The 18,557-nt window shown below is 41.6% G+C and overlaps 1 protein-coding gene and 1 long non-coding RNA gene across 2 annotated transcripts; both read left to right on the top strand.

The window, feature by feature from the left end:
- Window positions 1-6,199: 6,199 nt before the first annotated feature.
- LOC146503760 (uncharacterized) lies at window positions 6,200-15,683 on the top strand. The gene is made up of 3 exons (XR_014868734.1): window positions 6,200-9,399; window positions 10,910-11,451; window positions 11,587-15,683. It is a non-coding gene; the product is annotated as an uncharacterized LOC146503760 (long non-coding RNA).
- A 967-nt stretch (window positions 15,684-16,650) lies between these two features.
- Window positions 16,651-18,330, top strand: LOC146503759 (uncharacterized). The gene is made up of 3 exons (XM_085130921.1): window positions 16,651-17,162; window positions 17,301-17,552; window positions 18,147-18,330. The coding sequence occupies exons 1-3, from the start codon at window positions 17,033-17,035 to the stop codon at window positions 18,254-18,256; spliced, it is 492 nt and encodes a 163-aa protein (XP_084987047.1). The 5' UTR covers window positions 16,651-17,032; the 3' UTR covers window positions 18,257-18,330.
- Window positions 18,331-18,557: the final 227 nt, after the last annotated feature.

Raw genomic sequence — 18,557 nt, 5'->3', positions numbered from 1 at the left:
GGGAGGATCGGGAGGAAGAGACCGAGGAAGAGGAGCAAGAGGCCGAGGGGAACGAAGACACGACAGCCCGAACGCTCGCAGACGAGGAGCGCTACCGGGAGGATCGGGAGTCGGACGAAAACGATGAGGAGGCGGACCACCAAGGGTACGCGGCCACAGAGGATCAGGGTTGCGAAATGCCGTTGCAACTTTGCCAGGACGGCGGCTCGCAAGGCGAGCCGAAAGGCCGAGACGAAGACGAAGAAGCAGGCGCTGAACCGGGGTGGGGGGCTTCGGAGCTGTGGCAAGAGGACGCTGGCCGTGCTGCAGGTGGCGTTCATCTTGGGCGCGATCGCCGCCACGGCGCTGTCGGCGAAACTCGCGATGCAGATGTAGCCGATGATTATGACGAAGAAGAAGAAGAAGAAGAAGACGACGAAGACGAAGAAGAAGACGACGAAGACTATGAAGACAAAGACTGTGGAGGAGGAGGAGAAGAAGAAGAAAAAGAAGAAGAAGAAGAAGAAGAAGACCTCGACCCGCGAGGACGAGGAGGCCCCACCGAAGAGGCCGTGGCGGCGGCGCGAGACGAGGCCTCCTCGTTCATGGCCTACTTCCCGCCGGAGATCGAGGACTCGGTGATCGCCATGACCAACCTGGAAGCGGACAGGCGCAGGCCCGCCATCGACGGATGGAAACCCATGGGCCGCGTCGAGTTCCGAGCCTACGTGGGGCTGCTCGTGCTCGCCGGCGTGTACAGGTCCCGGGGAGAGGCCTGCGAGAGCCTGTGGGACGCCGAGAGCGGCAGGTCCGTGTTCAGAGCCACGATGCACTGTGTGTTTCTTTAATATCTAGCATAATGCATGCTTGTCATATCCCCTTTTTAAAAAAGAATGTGTGTTTTTTTTTAATACCTTGTTTAATAAATGCTTGTTATACTTCTTTATCCGGTGTAAATGTGTGTTTTTTTTTAAAAAAATACCAGCTTTTGGGATTATATCATTTTAAAACTCAAGTAATCCATTCATATCCTTTTATTCGTTTATATCCTTTGTTATTAAGCTTTGAGTAGTGGCATGTGATTAAAACATTTATTCAATATATTACACATAGTTTCAATTATGTTATTACACATATTATAGTTGGCCTTCTGTCTGGTAGGAGGTTAGGTGACGAGGTGAGACAGAGTGCACTGAGGTCGACACACACACACACACACACACACACACACACACACACACACTTACCTAGAAGAGTTCAGACAAGTGATGGGTAGCTGAGGCCTCCAGACTGACACCTGCTGGACCTTAAATATCATTGCAGGTGTAACCACGGTAACTTCTGACCCTACTTCCGCCAGCGCTTTTATTGTGGCGGGAATAAGCTGCACGTTTTCCTGCTTCTCTGGTGGCTATTGTCGTACTTGTCAGATATTGACAAATTATACACTACACTACACTAAAGACTAGTTGACAGTAGTGAGATAACCCGGCCGATTCATTCATCTTTACATCGCCTCACAATCGACTCAACGGTGAGTTTTTTGTTTGTTTTGTCACAATTAGTAAAAATGCGGAGCCGCAGTCGCGCATTCTACAACAACGCAGGTAAGCTAATGCTAGTGTAACAGTGTTTATGTGGTATTATTCCACTTGCCACAAATGTCAGTGTAATGGGGAAACAGCCCCCGAGTGTAATAAGTGCTTAGTGGACACATGTCCAACACCGGTTTTATGTACTTTTCATTTGTTTATTACTGTGTAAAACTGTATGCTAAAGCGGAATGCTAATGGGATGTTCTGCCGTAGTGTGCTGTGCAGAGCGGTGTGTGGCGAGCCATTTGCACTGATACAAAACCGTTGCTTCCATTCAGGAAATAAAGTGGCAACGATCGATCAGAGACTCCTTGTCTTTTTAAAAACAACACAACGCAGAGTCGAGGAGTCTGTTGCGGCAGGATGAAGCAGAAAGCGGTTACACTAGGCTATCGACAGTAAGTGCAATTTTATTGAATATTGTTGTTTTATGTTTATCCCACTATGGCCGAATGTTGACTTAACGTATCTAGAGTTGAAAGAGTGATTTGATTTTTTTAGTTTTGTCCGTTTTGGATGTTTTTTTTGTTACTTTTCTGATGGGTAGCTGAGGCCTTGTGAAGCGTTTTAGCACACAGTGTCCAGCAGACTGACACCTGCTGGACCTTAAATATCATTGCAGGCACTGATTCAATGACCTAGTTATACTTACAGTGGGGCAAAAAAGTATTTAGTCAGCCACCGATTGTGCAAGTTCCCCCACTTAAAATGATGACAGAGGTCAGTAATTTGCACCAGAGGTACACTTCAACTGTGGGGGACAGAAAAGCTTCTTACAGAAGACGTTACAGGTCTGTGAGAGCCATGGATTTTCCTTGTTTGAGGTGACCAAATACTTATTTTCCACCCTGATTTATGAATAAATTCTTTACAAATCCTACATGGATTTTTTTTTTCACATTCTGTCTCTCATAGTTGAAGTGTACCTCTGGTGCAAATTACTGACCTCTGTCATCATTTTAAGTGGGGGAACTTGCACAATCGGTGGCTGACTAAATACTTTTTTGCCCCACTGTATTTACACTGTAAGGTATTGTACTGTCCATAGAATCGTTTTTATATCTTTTATATTGCAAATATTGTAGACATCTTTGAAATATATTGTGAATGACATTAACTGAAAATTAAAATGAAAGTATTGTGAATGTTATATTACCCATTTGATTATTGTAAATAATCAAATGGGTAATATAATAATAAATAAATAAGTTTATTGTAAATTTCTATTCAGAAAAATAGGTTTATCCAATGTTTTTCATTCAGTCTATTGCCTTTTTTCTTGACACCATTTCCCCAGCTTGCGCCCCATCGCCCCGGCGTTTTGGTTTTCCCTTAACCCTGTGAGTGAACAGTGGTTTCAACCTCCAGCTAATGTGAAGACGTGCAGTGCGGGAAGCCCCAATCAGGTCCGTGGGGGGGCTGACGATATGCAGAGGAGATGCATCTGTCTTCATAACGGCAGCAGGCATGGTTCACCTTAACGGACCTGTGTGGGTGCACGTTGTTACTAGCACCGGATCAGGTGAGCCGTGGAATCAGAACGGTGGTTGTGTTTGAGTGAATGGCTTCATTTTGCCAGTGTGATCTCCTGAACATAATTATACACTGTTGGTCACACAAAGATCACATCTGTTGTTACTACCCCAGACTGTACATAAAACCAAATAACGTTTGTCTTGTACGTACTATAACCTCCTGAGATCCAGGGAAAAACAAGTATTTTGATTTTGATTTTTTTCAGATAAATCAAGTGTTGGGATGGTAAAAAACGCATTACAAAAACAAAATTGTTTTCAACTAATTTTATTTAAATTTTACAACATGTGCACTTCAGTGCACAAGGGGACTTCATTGATCACGAATGTGAAACTAACAAAATTCAAGAGCTATTTAAGAAAATTAAATGCTCCACTGAAATTTTTGTAAGCAGGATATTAAAACGTATTTATATAACAATATCATAAAAATGTAGACCATGGGTCAACTTAGAAGTCACTGACACTTCACTAGCTGTAAGCCATTGGATCAGGAACAAGTGATTGCACTGGGCTTTCTATTTCACAAAAGTCAATTCATTTATGATATCTGAGGAAGTACTGTGATTTTTTTATTTGTAGACACAAAGGAACATTTGGCACTTCCCACATCTCACATATATTTTACTGTTGCACCCAACCATTCTACAACTGAAATGCCTTGGACTGTTAACCATTTCAGGCAAGTGGAGTGAACCATATTTTGTTACACTCTCATCTGGTTGGGGCTACCTTTTCTTGATTTTTGGAGAGAACTCTTCATTACTGGTATTATTCAGGTCTTGTTCACATGTTTGTCCCTGGTTTCTCAGCCAAGAGGAGCTTGAACTCCAGATACTGTGAGTTCTTTTGGCACATTGAGATCATTGACAACTTTCAGCAAAGACGTGATCTTGTAGAAACAATCAGGTGTCATGTATTCAGCTATAATTGCGACTCTTGTTTTTTTTACTTTACTGGAAAACATTTCTGCATTTTACCCATATTTTATTTTTAACTCAAAATCAAAAATTCCAGATTCTCCTACATGTTGGTTTTGGACCAGATAGGACGACAGATTTCAGGTGGCCCTGTGTTTTTCTCTATTACATCTGCCACTGCATCTTGATAATCTTTGTGTGGCTCCTCCTGGGTTCTCACCCTCTCCTATGTGGCTCACATGACTCTCATCTTCTGAAAAATCTATGTTTGAATCTCCCTCAATTATTCTGTTAAGAATTCTCTCTGCCTTTGTCAAAGAGTTGTCTACTAGGAAAAAGTGAAATAAATATAAGTACAAAGTCCCGACGTGCACTAGAGTACACATTAAGAAATTAGTCATTTCCTCTGTGAAACTAAATAAGCTTAATTCTTAAAAACCCCTCAAATTATTTACTAGCTGTTTATTTTTGAAAATTAATCAAAATCTGATTTTAAAAAAACATTCTAAATGCTAAATTCTAAATGCTTACCTTTCTTTCTCCCATAAAATGTGCTTGTGGGCATGCCAGCCATTTTGAAAAGGTGGGAAAAAGACAATTGGCAAGGCCACACCCCCACACATGTGATATCATTTTAAAGGTACTGTTGTCCTCTCTAAGAAACATCAGGACTTAGAAGAGTGGCAAGTAGAGTATGAGAGGTACAAGCAAAAACTAAATGTGTACTACAGTGCACAAAAATGAATTGCTGGGTCTCAGGAGGATATACAGAGTCTGTGAACGTTTTGGTATTACACAGCACACGTAGTCGTACATAGCTGATGACACAGAATTCAAGCTGATACGTGGTAACCCCTTTGTGTTTTTGTTTTGTTTTATTTGACAAATGGTGATTACAGTTTCAACACATACATGTACAAACATCACAATGCGAGCAAACGCATGCCCATTCTCTCGCTAAAACGTAGTAGAGTACAGCTGCGCAAGAACTATGTCTATGCGTGACACATGTTACACTGGAAGATACAACCTGACCGTTTTTCCGCGTGCACATTCTGAACAAACGGGATTAGGACATTCGCAGCTGGCATGACCGCAAGGCTTGATGTACATCTTAGCCTTGGCACAATCCGAACAGATTGCATCCTGTGACACGCTACTCATACGAACGAACCGTCCATCGGCTTTTACAGTAGAAACACCTTCGCCTCCTTGACACTGTCACGCTTTTCAGGATGCAATTCTCACATGCAACGTGTCCACAGTTAAACACACACATGTGTGTCCATTCGTAACAACAGGGACACGTGTATAGGTCCGTAGGTCTTCCGATTGACACAGGAGGCGTAGAGGACGTTGACGGTTGGGGTTCATTGAAAGATGCGTCGATTGTCGCCTGCAACACGGATGGTTCGTGCACCTCCAGTACCTCCTGCACGTCCACGTCGTCCGTCCAGCTCCATTGTTCGTCCACGTCGATTACCTCCTGCGACACGGACGGCCCGTCCGCCCTGTAGCTCCCAGGCCCAGGTCTTTGTACCGCGGCGGGCACTGTAGCAGAAGACACACGGCGGGGAGGTAGCCCCATTTCACGTCGGGTGTAATCGTCCATGAAAGGTGTACGCGTGGTCTCCCACGAGTTAGGACGTCCAGTGGGCACGGTTCCATTGTAGCTTTGGATCTGTAAGCTGAATGTGGGCTCGGTGGAAGACCTTTCGGCGTAATCCCTATCACTTGGATCGGGGCCGGTGAAGTCTACGGTGTTGATAAAGAAAACAGCCCCACGATCGAGTTCGCAGTCCAGAACGTCTTGAAGCGATAACTTTGAACACAAGTTCTTGTTGTACGGTGGTAACCAGGAGAGGAAGGTTCTTTGTACCCTTTCGCAGTAGGCAAATAGCTTCCGTTCGGGCACCAATGCGTGCACCACCGCCAGCGTCTTGGTTCGCTGATCCTGTACGCATTTCCATTTGCTTACATGGAAACGCGTCATGTACGCAGCCCGGGGTCATGCTCGCTTGGCCTCCGGGGTTTTGGGGCGTACAATACCGGCTATGATGTGCTTATTTGCCAAGGACATGACTGTAGACACAGCACAAGTCTGCTACCCTGTGCTGTTCTGTTAAATAAGCTCCTGCTCTGGTCGGAGCTGCAGGTCGGTCGGAGCTGGAGAGAGAGTGAGAGTGTATTGGATGTTTTCAGAAAAGAAATAGTAAGTGGATGTTTTTGTGTGATTTATACAGGTGGATTTCTCTCAACCTGGAAACCTGAGTACAGCGACAAAAGGATAGATTAACAGAATTGGGACGACAGACAGGCCAAGCTTTGGCTCAAAATTTTACAGCTTGACCTCTCACTTTGTCCCCACCCTGAAAAGAAGCTTAAAGGACATCTTCTCCTCCAGTTCAGGCAAGTTTTTGGCTGAATTGTTGTTAGCCCATGTGTCCCTGAATCTCACAAACAAGCTCTAACTCCTGGTTGAAGACATGGAATGCTGTTATTTAAGGTGGGAAATCAAAATTTGGGAAACAAATTAAACACACACACACACACACACACACAACCAGAGAAATGTATGAGTAAGACTGATTGAAATGAAATTCCGTTTTTTTTGGGCTTTTAAACATGGTCTTAAGAATTTCAATATGTACCTGTGTTGTCCTGTCAACTTGGTGGGTTATGAGTTGATTATATGGTGAAACAAAACAAAAGGGGGAGAGAAGGCTGACACAGGCCCTGGCCCTGTTTCTCCCCTCTCTAAATAACACAGCCGAAAACAACATCATTTTCCTGTTTGTCTGTTTTTTGTTTTTTTTTTCTCTTTATTCTTGATTACAGGCTGCTTTGACAGCCTGGAAAGCCAAGGCTGACCTGGACTCCTGCTCTCTCCTCTACCATCTTTGATGTGACCCTGACCACAGCGAAAGTCCTCTGTGCATACATGTTCTCACATATTCTTTTGCTGAAGTTTCAAAATTGATAGTGTAAAATTATTATTGCTGCTCCGGCTTGTTGTTTTTCTAACCATTCCTCATCAGTTATCTATAGGAACTCTAACACACAAGTACCCCAATGGGTAAACACCTCCCCCACACACACACAGAGAGACAGGCACCTTGAACATACATGGTGATAACAAAGTGTTGTATATGTCAAACGTATCGCACACTATCTATGGAACGTGCACCTGCGTTTCAGTTGGCTGGGCCTGCGGTGAACAAGAGATAGAGACTACAGAGCTGCATGTTTTAACCGTATTAGCTGTTTCCCTCCATCTGATGTGTTCTTACCCATATGGAAAAAGAAATGGTAAAAAACATATATGATTTACTCGTGAAAGTGGCCACTTTCTCATTACTTTCATATTTTTTTTTTTTAGTAAGTTTACAAAACATACAAGTTTCATTATGTAATTTTTCAAGGGATCTTATATGTGTTTTCACTCTTGTATGCTTTTCAAACAAGTTTCATACAAGACAGATAAAAACTTTATAAGATTTATATATATATTTTCCATATGGGTATGTAGCTCCTGATGTAGAAAATGTGTACCCTGCTCATCAGCTTAACAGTGACCACATATTTAATTCAGCTTCTCACTCTTGTACCTTTAGCTGTTGCATACAGGGTTCAGCTTATTAGTTGTTAGTGTATAGGTGTGCTCAGGTTTTCAAGCAGGTCAAGTGCCTCCATTTACAGGTTGTTATCTTTGCTATCATCAACTTGAATACATTACAGTTAAGTTCTAACTCAATTTAGCCTTTTGTCACCTGAGCTGCTATCCTGTTGTGAGTCACTGTCTTCTTTGTTTGTTTGTTAATGCTTTTACTCTTTTTTTCCTCTCCCCTTCTTTTGGATTGTTCCTGCTCCGGCTTGTTGTTTTTCTAACCATTCCTCATCAGGTGTTAATTTTGTTTGTTTATTCCCCATTTTCAAAGATGTTGCTGGGCCTTCAAAGTGCATTTATTGTACACCACACAGAATACGTTCATAAGCAGTGTGATTCGTTCAACATATACAATACTTCGTTATGACCATGTATGTTCAACCTTCCTATCTCTGTGTGGGTGTGGGAGTGGGAGTGTTTACCCATTGAGGTACTTTCTCATGTGGGTGTGCAGTGTTTTTCAAACACATACAAATATAAATGCAGCATCTGTAAGGCAGACATTGACTGTGTGAAGTGGTAGCTTTTGGTATAGAGTCCAGCGACCTGAGACTGTAACCGTGGATCACACATGGGAGACCGCTTTATCCAGTTCCAAGGCCAGGATTCTGTTGAGCTTCATTTCTTTCAATACGGAGGTGAGAGTGTTACGTGTCCCCACGTTGTCATTCTGTAATGCAGCCAGCATGTCTCTCCAGTTGTAGTAGAATTTATTCCGAGATTTATGTTTTTTTTTGTCTCGTCAATCGGATGGGTTTTCCAGCTTTGTGTTCTGGCCGTTTGCTTTTGTTTTGTGCGTGTTTATTATATCTGAAAATGGAAAAAAAAAATGTAAAATGTCAAAAATCTGCTTCCATAATATAAATATCATTAAATAACTTTAGAACAACTTCCACTTGACTCTTTACATGTAATGTTGTAAAATATATATTTTATTGTTTAATTAATCTGAAAATATTAGTCTGCCAAATGTGCAGCAATTTAATTTATTTATTCTCTTTAGCTGATAGTTTGTGGGGCCCAGGTAGAATTGTATAACTGCATCTCTACTAGTTTCTCTGCACTCCAGCCTCTGTGCCGTGTGAAGGGCTTTTTCCTTAAGGCAGGAGAAATTATCTCCACGAAAAGGAACAGGTTCGGCCATCGCACACTAGAACAAACTCTCTTCTTAAATACAAATGGAAAAGGGTTACCTTGAATGCATCATGTTTTTCATTTGCAAGTTCATAAGCATTTTCCATTTCACATTCAATTCTACCCCTAGATCAAAAATATGTCTGGGAAAATGTCCCTAATATAATATTATTTATAAATATACCCATCTAGCGGTTGATTGCATAGGTGCATGGAGGCAGGACCTCACAGCAGAAGCATACTCCATAATGTGTTGTACATTATCATATGTGTATTATATGTGATGTGGTATTTTTCAATTATTGTACTTACCACCATCAAGAAGTCACAAGCAAAGAAAGACCACACAATGATGCATGTTTAAACAAGAAGAGTTTACTGGTCAGAATTATTTATTAAGCAAATAAAACACTTTTTTTTTTAACCACCAAAAAATACACGTTCAAAGCAACACAACGGCGGCCCAATACACAATGTTTCTGGGGGACACAATAACCGGACGGACCAGTTGCACGAACCAAACCATGCTAACAAGTGGAGCCGAGCAGCCGAAGAGTAAACTTTCAAAAGTAAGTACTGAATATTATGTCCCTTATTTATGTGCAAATGTTTAATAATGAAGAACGTTAAAAACATTACTGTTGGCGACATGCTGGCAAAGTTATGTGACATTAGCGATGTTTGTACTTTCAGCTACTTGTACTTTTTTAAAAGCATTTTACTATATACGCCGTTCGATAGTCGACCTTAATCTTACAGAGAATCTGATGATTTTTGTGGATAATTAAAGTCAGTCATATATCCACAGACACAACAGGCTGAAAGTCCTGAATATCACGGCAAAGTAGGATTCACTGCACTGTTAACGTTATATTGCTGCCTCTGTTCGGTGATGTCGAGCCAAAAGGACTTTAACGGGTGTTTGAACGAGCTGACGGCTCACTCGTTAAGCTGAAAGAACGATGCTTTAATCATAGCAGTCACACATGTGTCCACTGTACAGTGTTGCCAACTCCTCAGTAAGGAAAATCGCTATTGGTTGTCCTAAAAGTCGCTAGAAGTCGCTAGATGACGTCATCACCTAATTTGCATAATTGGTCATGCTAATGTAATTGTAACCTACGCTGCTGGAGAGAGAAATAACATCGTGGACGAGACATAAAGTGAGCAAAAAACGTCCTAAATGCATTTAGAATTTATTTAGAACTACAAATTAAATTTCTTTTAGCAATTATTGTTTTTTGTAATGTCACAATTCCAACCCTGCTCCTTTACCCAGGCTAGGACCGGCAAAAGTGACCCGAAATAGGCACTCTGGTGGAGTTACTTTGTGTGTGTGTGTTTATAAGTAGTTTTAAACCTGATCCACAAAACAGCATAAGAGTAAAAGAAGAACTGACTGCGTTACAGCACCCGCTGCTTGTTGAGAGTAAAAGCCATATGCGCTTTCACGTCTTTTTTTAGCGACTTTTCTTAGCAAAAAAGTCGCTAGGGGGTCTGAAAACTCGCTAAATATAGCGACAAAGTTGCTAAGTTGGCAACACTGCCACTGTAGGGCTGCTCAATTAATCGAATTTTAATCACGATTACGGTCTGGGCTTTCAACGATCAGTACAAATTACTGAGCCGATTACTAGCCCATCCCTCATGCTTTACTCTCGCGCTGCTCCGTGCGGCAAATCGAGCGCACCTCTCTGCATTTCGAACACACGTCACAACAATTAAGAGGACCCGAGGGAAGCTTGGAAAGCTAAGCAGAGGTTATTTGGAGAAGAGAGTGACTGCCGTTGGTTGAAAAGAGAGGTAGAACAAAAACTTCAGTGGTGTCGAAACATTATGCGAGTCAGACGTATTTTTTGCCGTAATCGAGCAGCCCTAGTCCACTGTACCATCTGGGAACTCTTCTTGTTTAGCACTCGTAAAAACACAAACACTAAATCCTTCTGTTTGTAGCAGTGTATACACTTGAGACTGTCACTTGTCTGTCTGTCCTGCACTCGATCTGTTTCTTTCTCTCTGATTGTGGAATAAAAGTATGAACATGTATTTATAGGTTACACTTGTGTTTGAATCCTGCAGCTTATCACACATTTGATTTCCATGTGTGACGACTGCAAGTGTCCAGAGTGAGGACAGACTGAGGGACCCACTGCTGCACATCATCTGTGAGGTTTATATGCTTTATATATTCTGAGGTAAGCTGATCTATAGTGTTACATCATATTCTATAAGGATGTTATGTGTTTGTAGACTTTCTGCCCAGTTTGACCCATTTAGCAGACGTCAGCCTATTTAAGGCTCTGACATCTATTCTGTATGACAAACTGCAGGTGTCCGGAGTGAGGACAGACTGAGGGACCCACTGCTGCACATCATCTGTGAGGTTTATATGCTTTATATATTCTGAGGTAAGCTGATCTATAGTGTTACATCATATTCTATAAGGATGTTATGTGTTTGTAGACTTTCTGCCCAGTTTGACCCATTTAGCAGACGTCAGCCTATTTAAGGCTCTGACATCTATTCTGTATGACAAACTGCAGGTGTCCGGAGTGAGGACAGACTGAGGGACCCACTGCTGCACATCATCTGTGAGGTTTATATGCTTTATATATTCTGAGGTAAGCTGATCTATAGTGTTACATCATATTCTAGAAGGATGTTATGTGTTTGTAGACTTTCTGCCCAGTTTGACCCATTTAGCAGACGTCAGCCTATTTAAGGCTCTGACATCTATTCTGTATGACAAACTGCAGGTGTCCGGAGTGAGGACAGACTGAGGGACCCACTGCTGCACATCATCTGTGAGACTTTGCACCCCTGATGACCCACCAGGACAAAAACTGAGCAGTGTGTGAGGAAGAGGAGGAGGATGAGCCAGCAGCAGCTGACAGATGGAGAGAATAGACAGACTGTTCGCTGTTTGTGAAGGGCCGCTAAGAAAGTTTAAAATAACTAACTGTCTGTCCTGAATTGGTCTTATTATGTAATGTTCAAATAATTTGATCATCCCAGTGTTTTCAGTGTGGGAGAAAGTACTCGGGGCCTTCAAGTTACACACTATGAAAGGCAGCAACAAGTTTAATGTTCAGAAACCTAAAGTATGTATCAGCAGCAGAATGGAGTTAAAGATAAATGTTTGTTTCAGTTCTACGAAGCTTTGAGTATTTTGGATTAGTAGTACTGCTGTGTTTGTTGCATCATATTGCTGTACTTGTTCATATGAGAATAGAATAGAATAATCTTGTAATTGTCCCACAAGGGGTAATTTTGTTGTAACAGCAGCCAAAAAGACAAATATACAAACAAACAGGACACAGGACAGAAACATACACAATTTTTCTTACATATTTAATGACAATGGTTACTATAAACAGAGTACTGTACAGTTATTAAATTAAATAAAAATAATTACAGGTAAGAGGCAAACCAGATTGTAGTAGTGCTACAACCTGTTGTGTGTAATGCTTTATATATTCTGAGGTAGGTTGATCTATAGTGTTACATCATATTCCATAAGGATATTATGTGTTTGTATGCTTTCTGCCCAGTTTGACCCATTTAGCAGAAGTCAGCCTGTTTAAGGCTCTGATATCTATTCTGCATGACTTAAAGCAGTTATGACATGGTCTGATTTTTCTCACCCGATAAAGGAATATTTCATATATCAGTCTACTCTTCATTTTATCAGAAAACGTTATCACAGCTCGTACATTTTGTTTTTACACATATATGTAAGCATTGAGCCAAATTTAGTAATGCCAACATATTAAACAACAATATTTATCTCTTTTATATATAATACATCTATAGATACACTCTCAAAGATACTTGTCTTTAAGTGAAGATTTAAGGTGAGGAAATACAAATAAATGCAACTTGAATCTTTACTGAAACTCAGTGTTTGGTACAGAGTTCATGTTCGCTGCTGTAATAACTAATAATGATTAATATAATATTGGATTGGCCATATTATATTTACATTACCAAAGTGAGATGACTTTAGTCTCATGAACAATATTAGCTAATTGTTATTTACTAGCTAATAGTGATGGGTAGCTGAGGCCTTGTGAAGCGTTTCAGCACACGGGTGTTGCTGTTTTGCTCCATACTGACACCTGCTGGACATTAAATATCATTGCTGGTGTAACCACGGTAACTTCTGACCCCACTTCCGCTACTCCCTTTATTGTGGCGGGAATGAACCCTGCATAAGTTCCGGGTCAATAAGCTGCATGTTTCCTGCTCATCTGGCTGCTGACAGATATTGACAAATTATACACTACAGACTAGTTGACAGCGTGCAATAACCCGGCCGATTCATTCATCTTTATATCGCCTCACAATCGAATCAACGGTGAGTTATTCGTTTGTTTTGTTTTTGTCACAATTAATGAAAATGCGGAGCCGCGGTTGCGCATTCTAAAAAAGCCGGTAAGCTAATGCTAGGCTAGCGACAGTACATGCAATTGCTAGTTGCATTTATTGAATATTATTGTGTTTTTTGTTTATCCCACTATGGCCGAATGTTGATTTAACGTATCTAGCGTTGAAAGAGTGATTTGATTTTTGTAATTTTGTCCGTTTTGGATGTTTTTTGTTACTTTTCTGATGAAATGCCAAAACGGCCTATGAGATTTTGCATTGAGTTAAATTCCATTCGATTATTGAATCTGTTGCCCCACACCTGCGATTAAAATGAGTTTTGTAAATATATTTGATTAACATTGGATAATGTTTATTAGCTTTATTGCTGATATACTTTGATGGGACCCATGAGAATGTTTTTCTATAATAGTGTTTTGAATGATAGTTATTATAAGAGATAATATGTTATGATTTGTTTGTTTATTGATTGTTGTATGAAACATGGCATTAATTACTTGACTTTGTTATTTATGGATTTATTTATTTTGTCACAGCAGTACAATGCCGTTTCATTTTTCTTCTGTGAATGATAATTTATGTTTTTGACCTTGTTTAGGTCAGGGTTTTTTTCTCCCGCGATCAGCCCTGATCAGCGTGGGATGGCGAGCCACCTGACCACCACCGCTACGTAAACCTATGGACTGAATTAAACTGTTGACACATGACCTATCACAGGTCCATGGAACTAAACTAAATCTCATACTGGACTAAACCTCATCCCATCTCCTTTTGGAACCTAAGAAGCTGTTTTGTATTGTTAACATTATTTGTGTTTGTGATACATATACACATATACATACACAGTGGGGCAACAAAGTATTTAGTCAGCCACCGATTGTGCAAGTTCCCCCACTTAAAATGATGACAGAGGTCAGTAATTTGCACCAGAGGTACACTTCAACTGTGAGAGACAGAATGTGAAAAAAAAAAATCCATGAATTCACATGGTAGGATTTGTAAAGAATTTATTCATAAATCAGGGTGGAAAATAAGTATTTGGTCAATAACAAAAATACAACTCAATACTTTGTAACATAACCTTTGTTGGCAATAACAGAGGTCAAACGTTTACTATAGGTCTTTACCAGGTTTGCACACACAGTAGCTGGTATTTTGGCCCATTCCTCCATGCAGATCTTCTCAAGAGCAGTGATGTTTTGGGGCTGTCGCCGAGCAACACGGACTTTCAACTCCCGCCACAGATTTTCTATGGGGTTGAGGTCTGGAGACTGGCTAGGCCACTCCAGGACTTTCAAATGCTTCTTACGGAGCCACTCCTTTGTTGCCCGGGCGGTGTGTTTTGGATCATTGTCATGTTGGAAGACCCAGCCTCGTTTCATCTTCAAAGTTCTCACTGATGGAAGGAGGTTTTGGCTCAAAATCTCACGATACTTGGCCCCATTCATTCTGTCCTTAACACGGATCAGTCGTCCTGTCCCCTTGGCAGAAAAACAGCCCCATAGCATGATGTTTCCACCCCCATGCTTCACAGTAGGTATGGTGTTCTTGGGATGCAACTCAGTATTCTTCTTCCTCCAAACACGACGAGTTGAGTTTATACCAAAAAGTTCTACTTTGGTTTCATCTGACCACATGACATTCTCCCAATCCTCTGCTGTATCATCCATGTGCTCTCTGGCAAACTTCAGACGGGCCTGGACATGCACTGGCTTCAGCAGCGGAACACGTCTGGCACTGCGGGATTTGATTCCCTGCCGTTGTAGTGTGTTACTGATGGTGACCTTTGTTACTTTGGTCCCAGCTCTCTGCAGGTCATTCACCAGGTCCCCCCCGTGTGGTTCTGGGATCTTTGCTCACCGTTCTCATGATCATTTTGACCCCACGGGATGAGATCTTGCGTGGAGCCCCAGATCGAGGGAGATTATCAGTGGTCTTGTATGTCTTCCATTTTCTGATGATTGCTCCCACAGTTGATTTTTTCACACCAAGCTGCTTGCCTATTGTAGATTCACTCTTCCCAGTCTGGTGCAGGTCTACAATTCTTTTCCTGGTGTCCTTCGAAAGCTCTTTGGTCTTGGCCATGGCGGAGTTTGGAGTCTGACTGGTTGAGGCTGTGGACAGGTGTCTTTTATACAGATGATGAGGTCAAACAGGTGCCATTCATACAGGTAACGAGTGGGGGACAGAAAAGCTTCTTACAGAAGACGTTACAGGTCTGTGAGAGCCAGGGATTTTCCTTGTTTGAGGTGACCACATACTTATTTTCCACCCTGATTTACGAATAAATTCTTTACAAATCCTACCATGTGAATTCATGGATTTTTTTTTCACATTCTGTCTCTCACAGTTGAAGTGTACCTCTGGTGCAAATTACTGACCTCTGTCATCATTTTAAGTGGGGGAACTTGCACAATCGGTGGCTGACTAAATACTTTCTTGCCCCACTGTATGTATGTGTGTGTGTGTGTGTATATATATATATATATATATATATATATATATATATATATATATATATGTATGTGTGTGTATATATATATATATATATATATATATATATATATATATATTCCTTTTTTTGTATATCTGTCTATATATTTGTCATAACATACACAATATATATATATTTTTTTGAGCTCTATTTTGGTTTCCTGTGTTTTATTCACACACTCAGGCTCCATAGTCGAAACTACTTCTGATGGCTTATTATCTTTGAAGCTGCAGTTAGGTGCCCTGGTCCTTTAACCGCGTTACACAGGCAACTTACTTGAGACTCACAACAGACACTGATTCAATGACCTAGTCATACTTATATACACTGTAAAGTATTGTACTGTCCATAGAATCATTTTACATCTTTTATATTGCAAATATTGTAGACATCTTTAAAATATATTGCAAATGACATTAACTGAAAATTAAAATGAAAGTATTGTGAATGTGTTATATTACCCATTTGACTCAGAGTTTATTGTAAATTTCTATTCAGAAAATGGGTTTATCCAATGTTTTCGCATTCAGTCTTTTGCCGTTTTTGACACCATTTCCCCAGCTTTGGAAAACTCACAGGCACAGATGAAGCTGGGGTACACAAACATTGTAAAGCCATGTGGAAAAGGTTCAGATAAAATGTCTTCCTATCCCCTCAGTACGTTAAAAGGATCCTCTGATCTTGGAATGTTTCTCTCCGACGCTCTCCACAATACTAAGGGGTTGGCAGTCCTTTATAATAAAATTCAAGACTGCCTGGTCCAGAATAGTCTTCCTAGATGCTTGATTTGAAAATAATAAAACACGTATTAATAAAAACAAATGATAATAAAGCTGTTCAGTGTCTATATAGGCCGACCTGTGTTCATTCTCGGTGTGTTTGTCTTATTTTCATGTTTGGCTCTGTAATGCCTAAACACTGAGGAGGTGCTTTTGTTTGTGTAACGGTGTGTTCACACCGAACGCGATGGACGCGAATAGAGCGTCAGGTTTACATGTAAAGTCAATGGAAAAGCGCGATGACGCGCGATTGCGGGTCCCGCGAAAATTCGGAAGCAGATTTGCGTCGCGAAAACGCCAAAACTCGTGAAACGCGCGTCAGTGTAGCGCGTCTGGCGCGTTTGACTCGCGAATAAAACCACGCGCGTGAGTTTTTGTGTTGCATTTTGTGCATACGCGCGTTTCGCGTCTACCGCTCGAGTTGGAAAAATCTGAACTCCAGCGTCAAATCGCGCCGCGACAACCAATCAGGGGCCTGGTGACGTGGCTCTGACCTAGGTCAAAGGGGCAGATCCAGCCAAAGCCGTTCATTCTTCATTCAGTATGGAGGAAAAGCTCATCAGTGCCGTGGCTAATCACCCGGAGCTGTACGATGCTAGCTACTACTTTTACCGAGACAGGAATAAAAAGGACCTAGCTTGGAGACACATAAGTGAGGAGATCGGGCAACCTGGTAAGTTCATTCCTTCTTTTTAATTTTCAGACTGACCCGATGAACCCGCGCAAAAGCTAGCAAGCCCGCCTACTGTCCCGCTATTTTCCCACTGATGTACAAATACCTTTCCGCTAACAAGATAATGCGTTTATTCAGAGGACATCTGCAGGAGAAAGTGGAAGAGCCTCAGGGACACTTATAATAAGGAGAAGAAGGCAGAGAAGGAGAAGAGGAGTGGGTCTGCAGCAGGATCGGGGAGAAGATGGAAGTTCTTCGCGGTCATGGGGTTTCTGGACCCCTTCCTCACCCCGCGGGAGACAAGCGGCAATATGGTGCGGACCGTGGAGAACTTCTCCCCCGAGGACCAGGGACAGCCCGAAGAGGCAGCAGGGGAGTGTCAGTCAGAAGGTATGTTTACATTGAGTTAATGTAGGCAGTTAATTTATGCGTGTTGTCATACAGGAACATATTTTGTTTATTAATAAACAGTATACAGTAGTCCCGCTGTTCATCCGTCACTGCCTCGCCTTTTCGCTGATTTTTTTTATTGCACCGTACAGCTTTCAACAATGCGCATTGCATTCTGCAGCCCAAATGACAAATCTCCTCCGTGTCGTGTCTCCTGCGCTTGCCAAACTTATCATGTTTGGTTTTGATAACCATCACGTCCAATAGAAAAAAACAGCACAAAAACACTCATAACTATGAGCCTCATTCGGAAATACACACCTGCACCGGGAGCAAAAAAGGCGCACAAAAGTGGCGCCGCAGACGGAGAAAAAGCGCGGCATAATACTTTTACGTTTTAAAATCGACAAAGGTTTTCACTTTGAGAATCAACTTGTGAGAACTGTGACTACTGTTCATGTGCTGCAATAAATGAGAGACCACTGTATATAATAATAATAATAAGTATATAATAATATAATATTCTCTATGACTATTGTCTTCAACCTATATTAACATTAATAATAATATTAACATTTAATATTGTCTTCATAGAGTCAAGTAATCATGCAGCAGAGTCCTCAGCTGTCTCTTCTCCTGGCTCTCCAGTCCCTGGTCCCTCAGCTCCTGCTGCTGCACCCACAGGTATGAACATCAAGCACTGACAGCTTTTTACTTGCTTGAATTCCCTTGTGATCACCTTTACTAAATATCTACAACCAATCAGTTTATATCCTGTTTTTTTTTTTCAATTTGAAAATGAAAATCTAGTAGCAGCCTTCTCATTACTTTGTGTTGTTTTGTGCTGTGTTTTACAGGCCCACAGCGGAGGACAGCTCGAAGGCGGGCGAGGGACGGGTCCCAGGACGGTCCATCGGCGGTGGAGCTGGCCATCCTGGAGTCCCTAAAGAGGCCACGCCCGTCTCCAACTGAACATTTCCTCCTCGGCCTTGTTCCTGCTCTGGA

The sequence above is a fragment of the Neolamprologus multifasciatus genome, chromosome 14 (assembly GCF_963576455.1).
Source record: "Neolamprologus multifasciatus chromosome 14, fNeoMul1.2, whole genome shotgun sequence".
NCBI classification, from domain to species: Eukaryota; Metazoa; Chordata; class Actinopteri; order Cichliformes; family Cichlidae; genus Neolamprologus; species Neolamprologus multifasciatus.
The sequence above is the reverse complement of the archived record's forward strand: the minus strand, read 5'-3'. Positions and strand labels throughout refer to the sequence as shown.

What these genes read in the sequence shown, in the direction of transcription:
- LOC146503759 (XM_085130921.1), top strand. Translation starts at nt 17,033, where the DNA reads ATGGAGGAAAAGCTCATCAGTGCCGTGGCTAATCACCCGGAGCTGTAC. An exon ending in TGAGGAGATCGGGCAACCTG is followed by an intron (nt 17,163 to 17,300) that starts GTAAGTTCATTC and finishes GCGTTTATTCAG; the next exon opens with AGGACATCTGCAGGAGAAAG. An exon ending in AGGGGAGTGTCAGTCAGAAG is followed by an intron (nt 17,553 to 18,146) that starts GTATGTTTACAT and finishes TTGTCTTCATAG; the next exon opens with AGTCAAGTAATCATGCAGCA.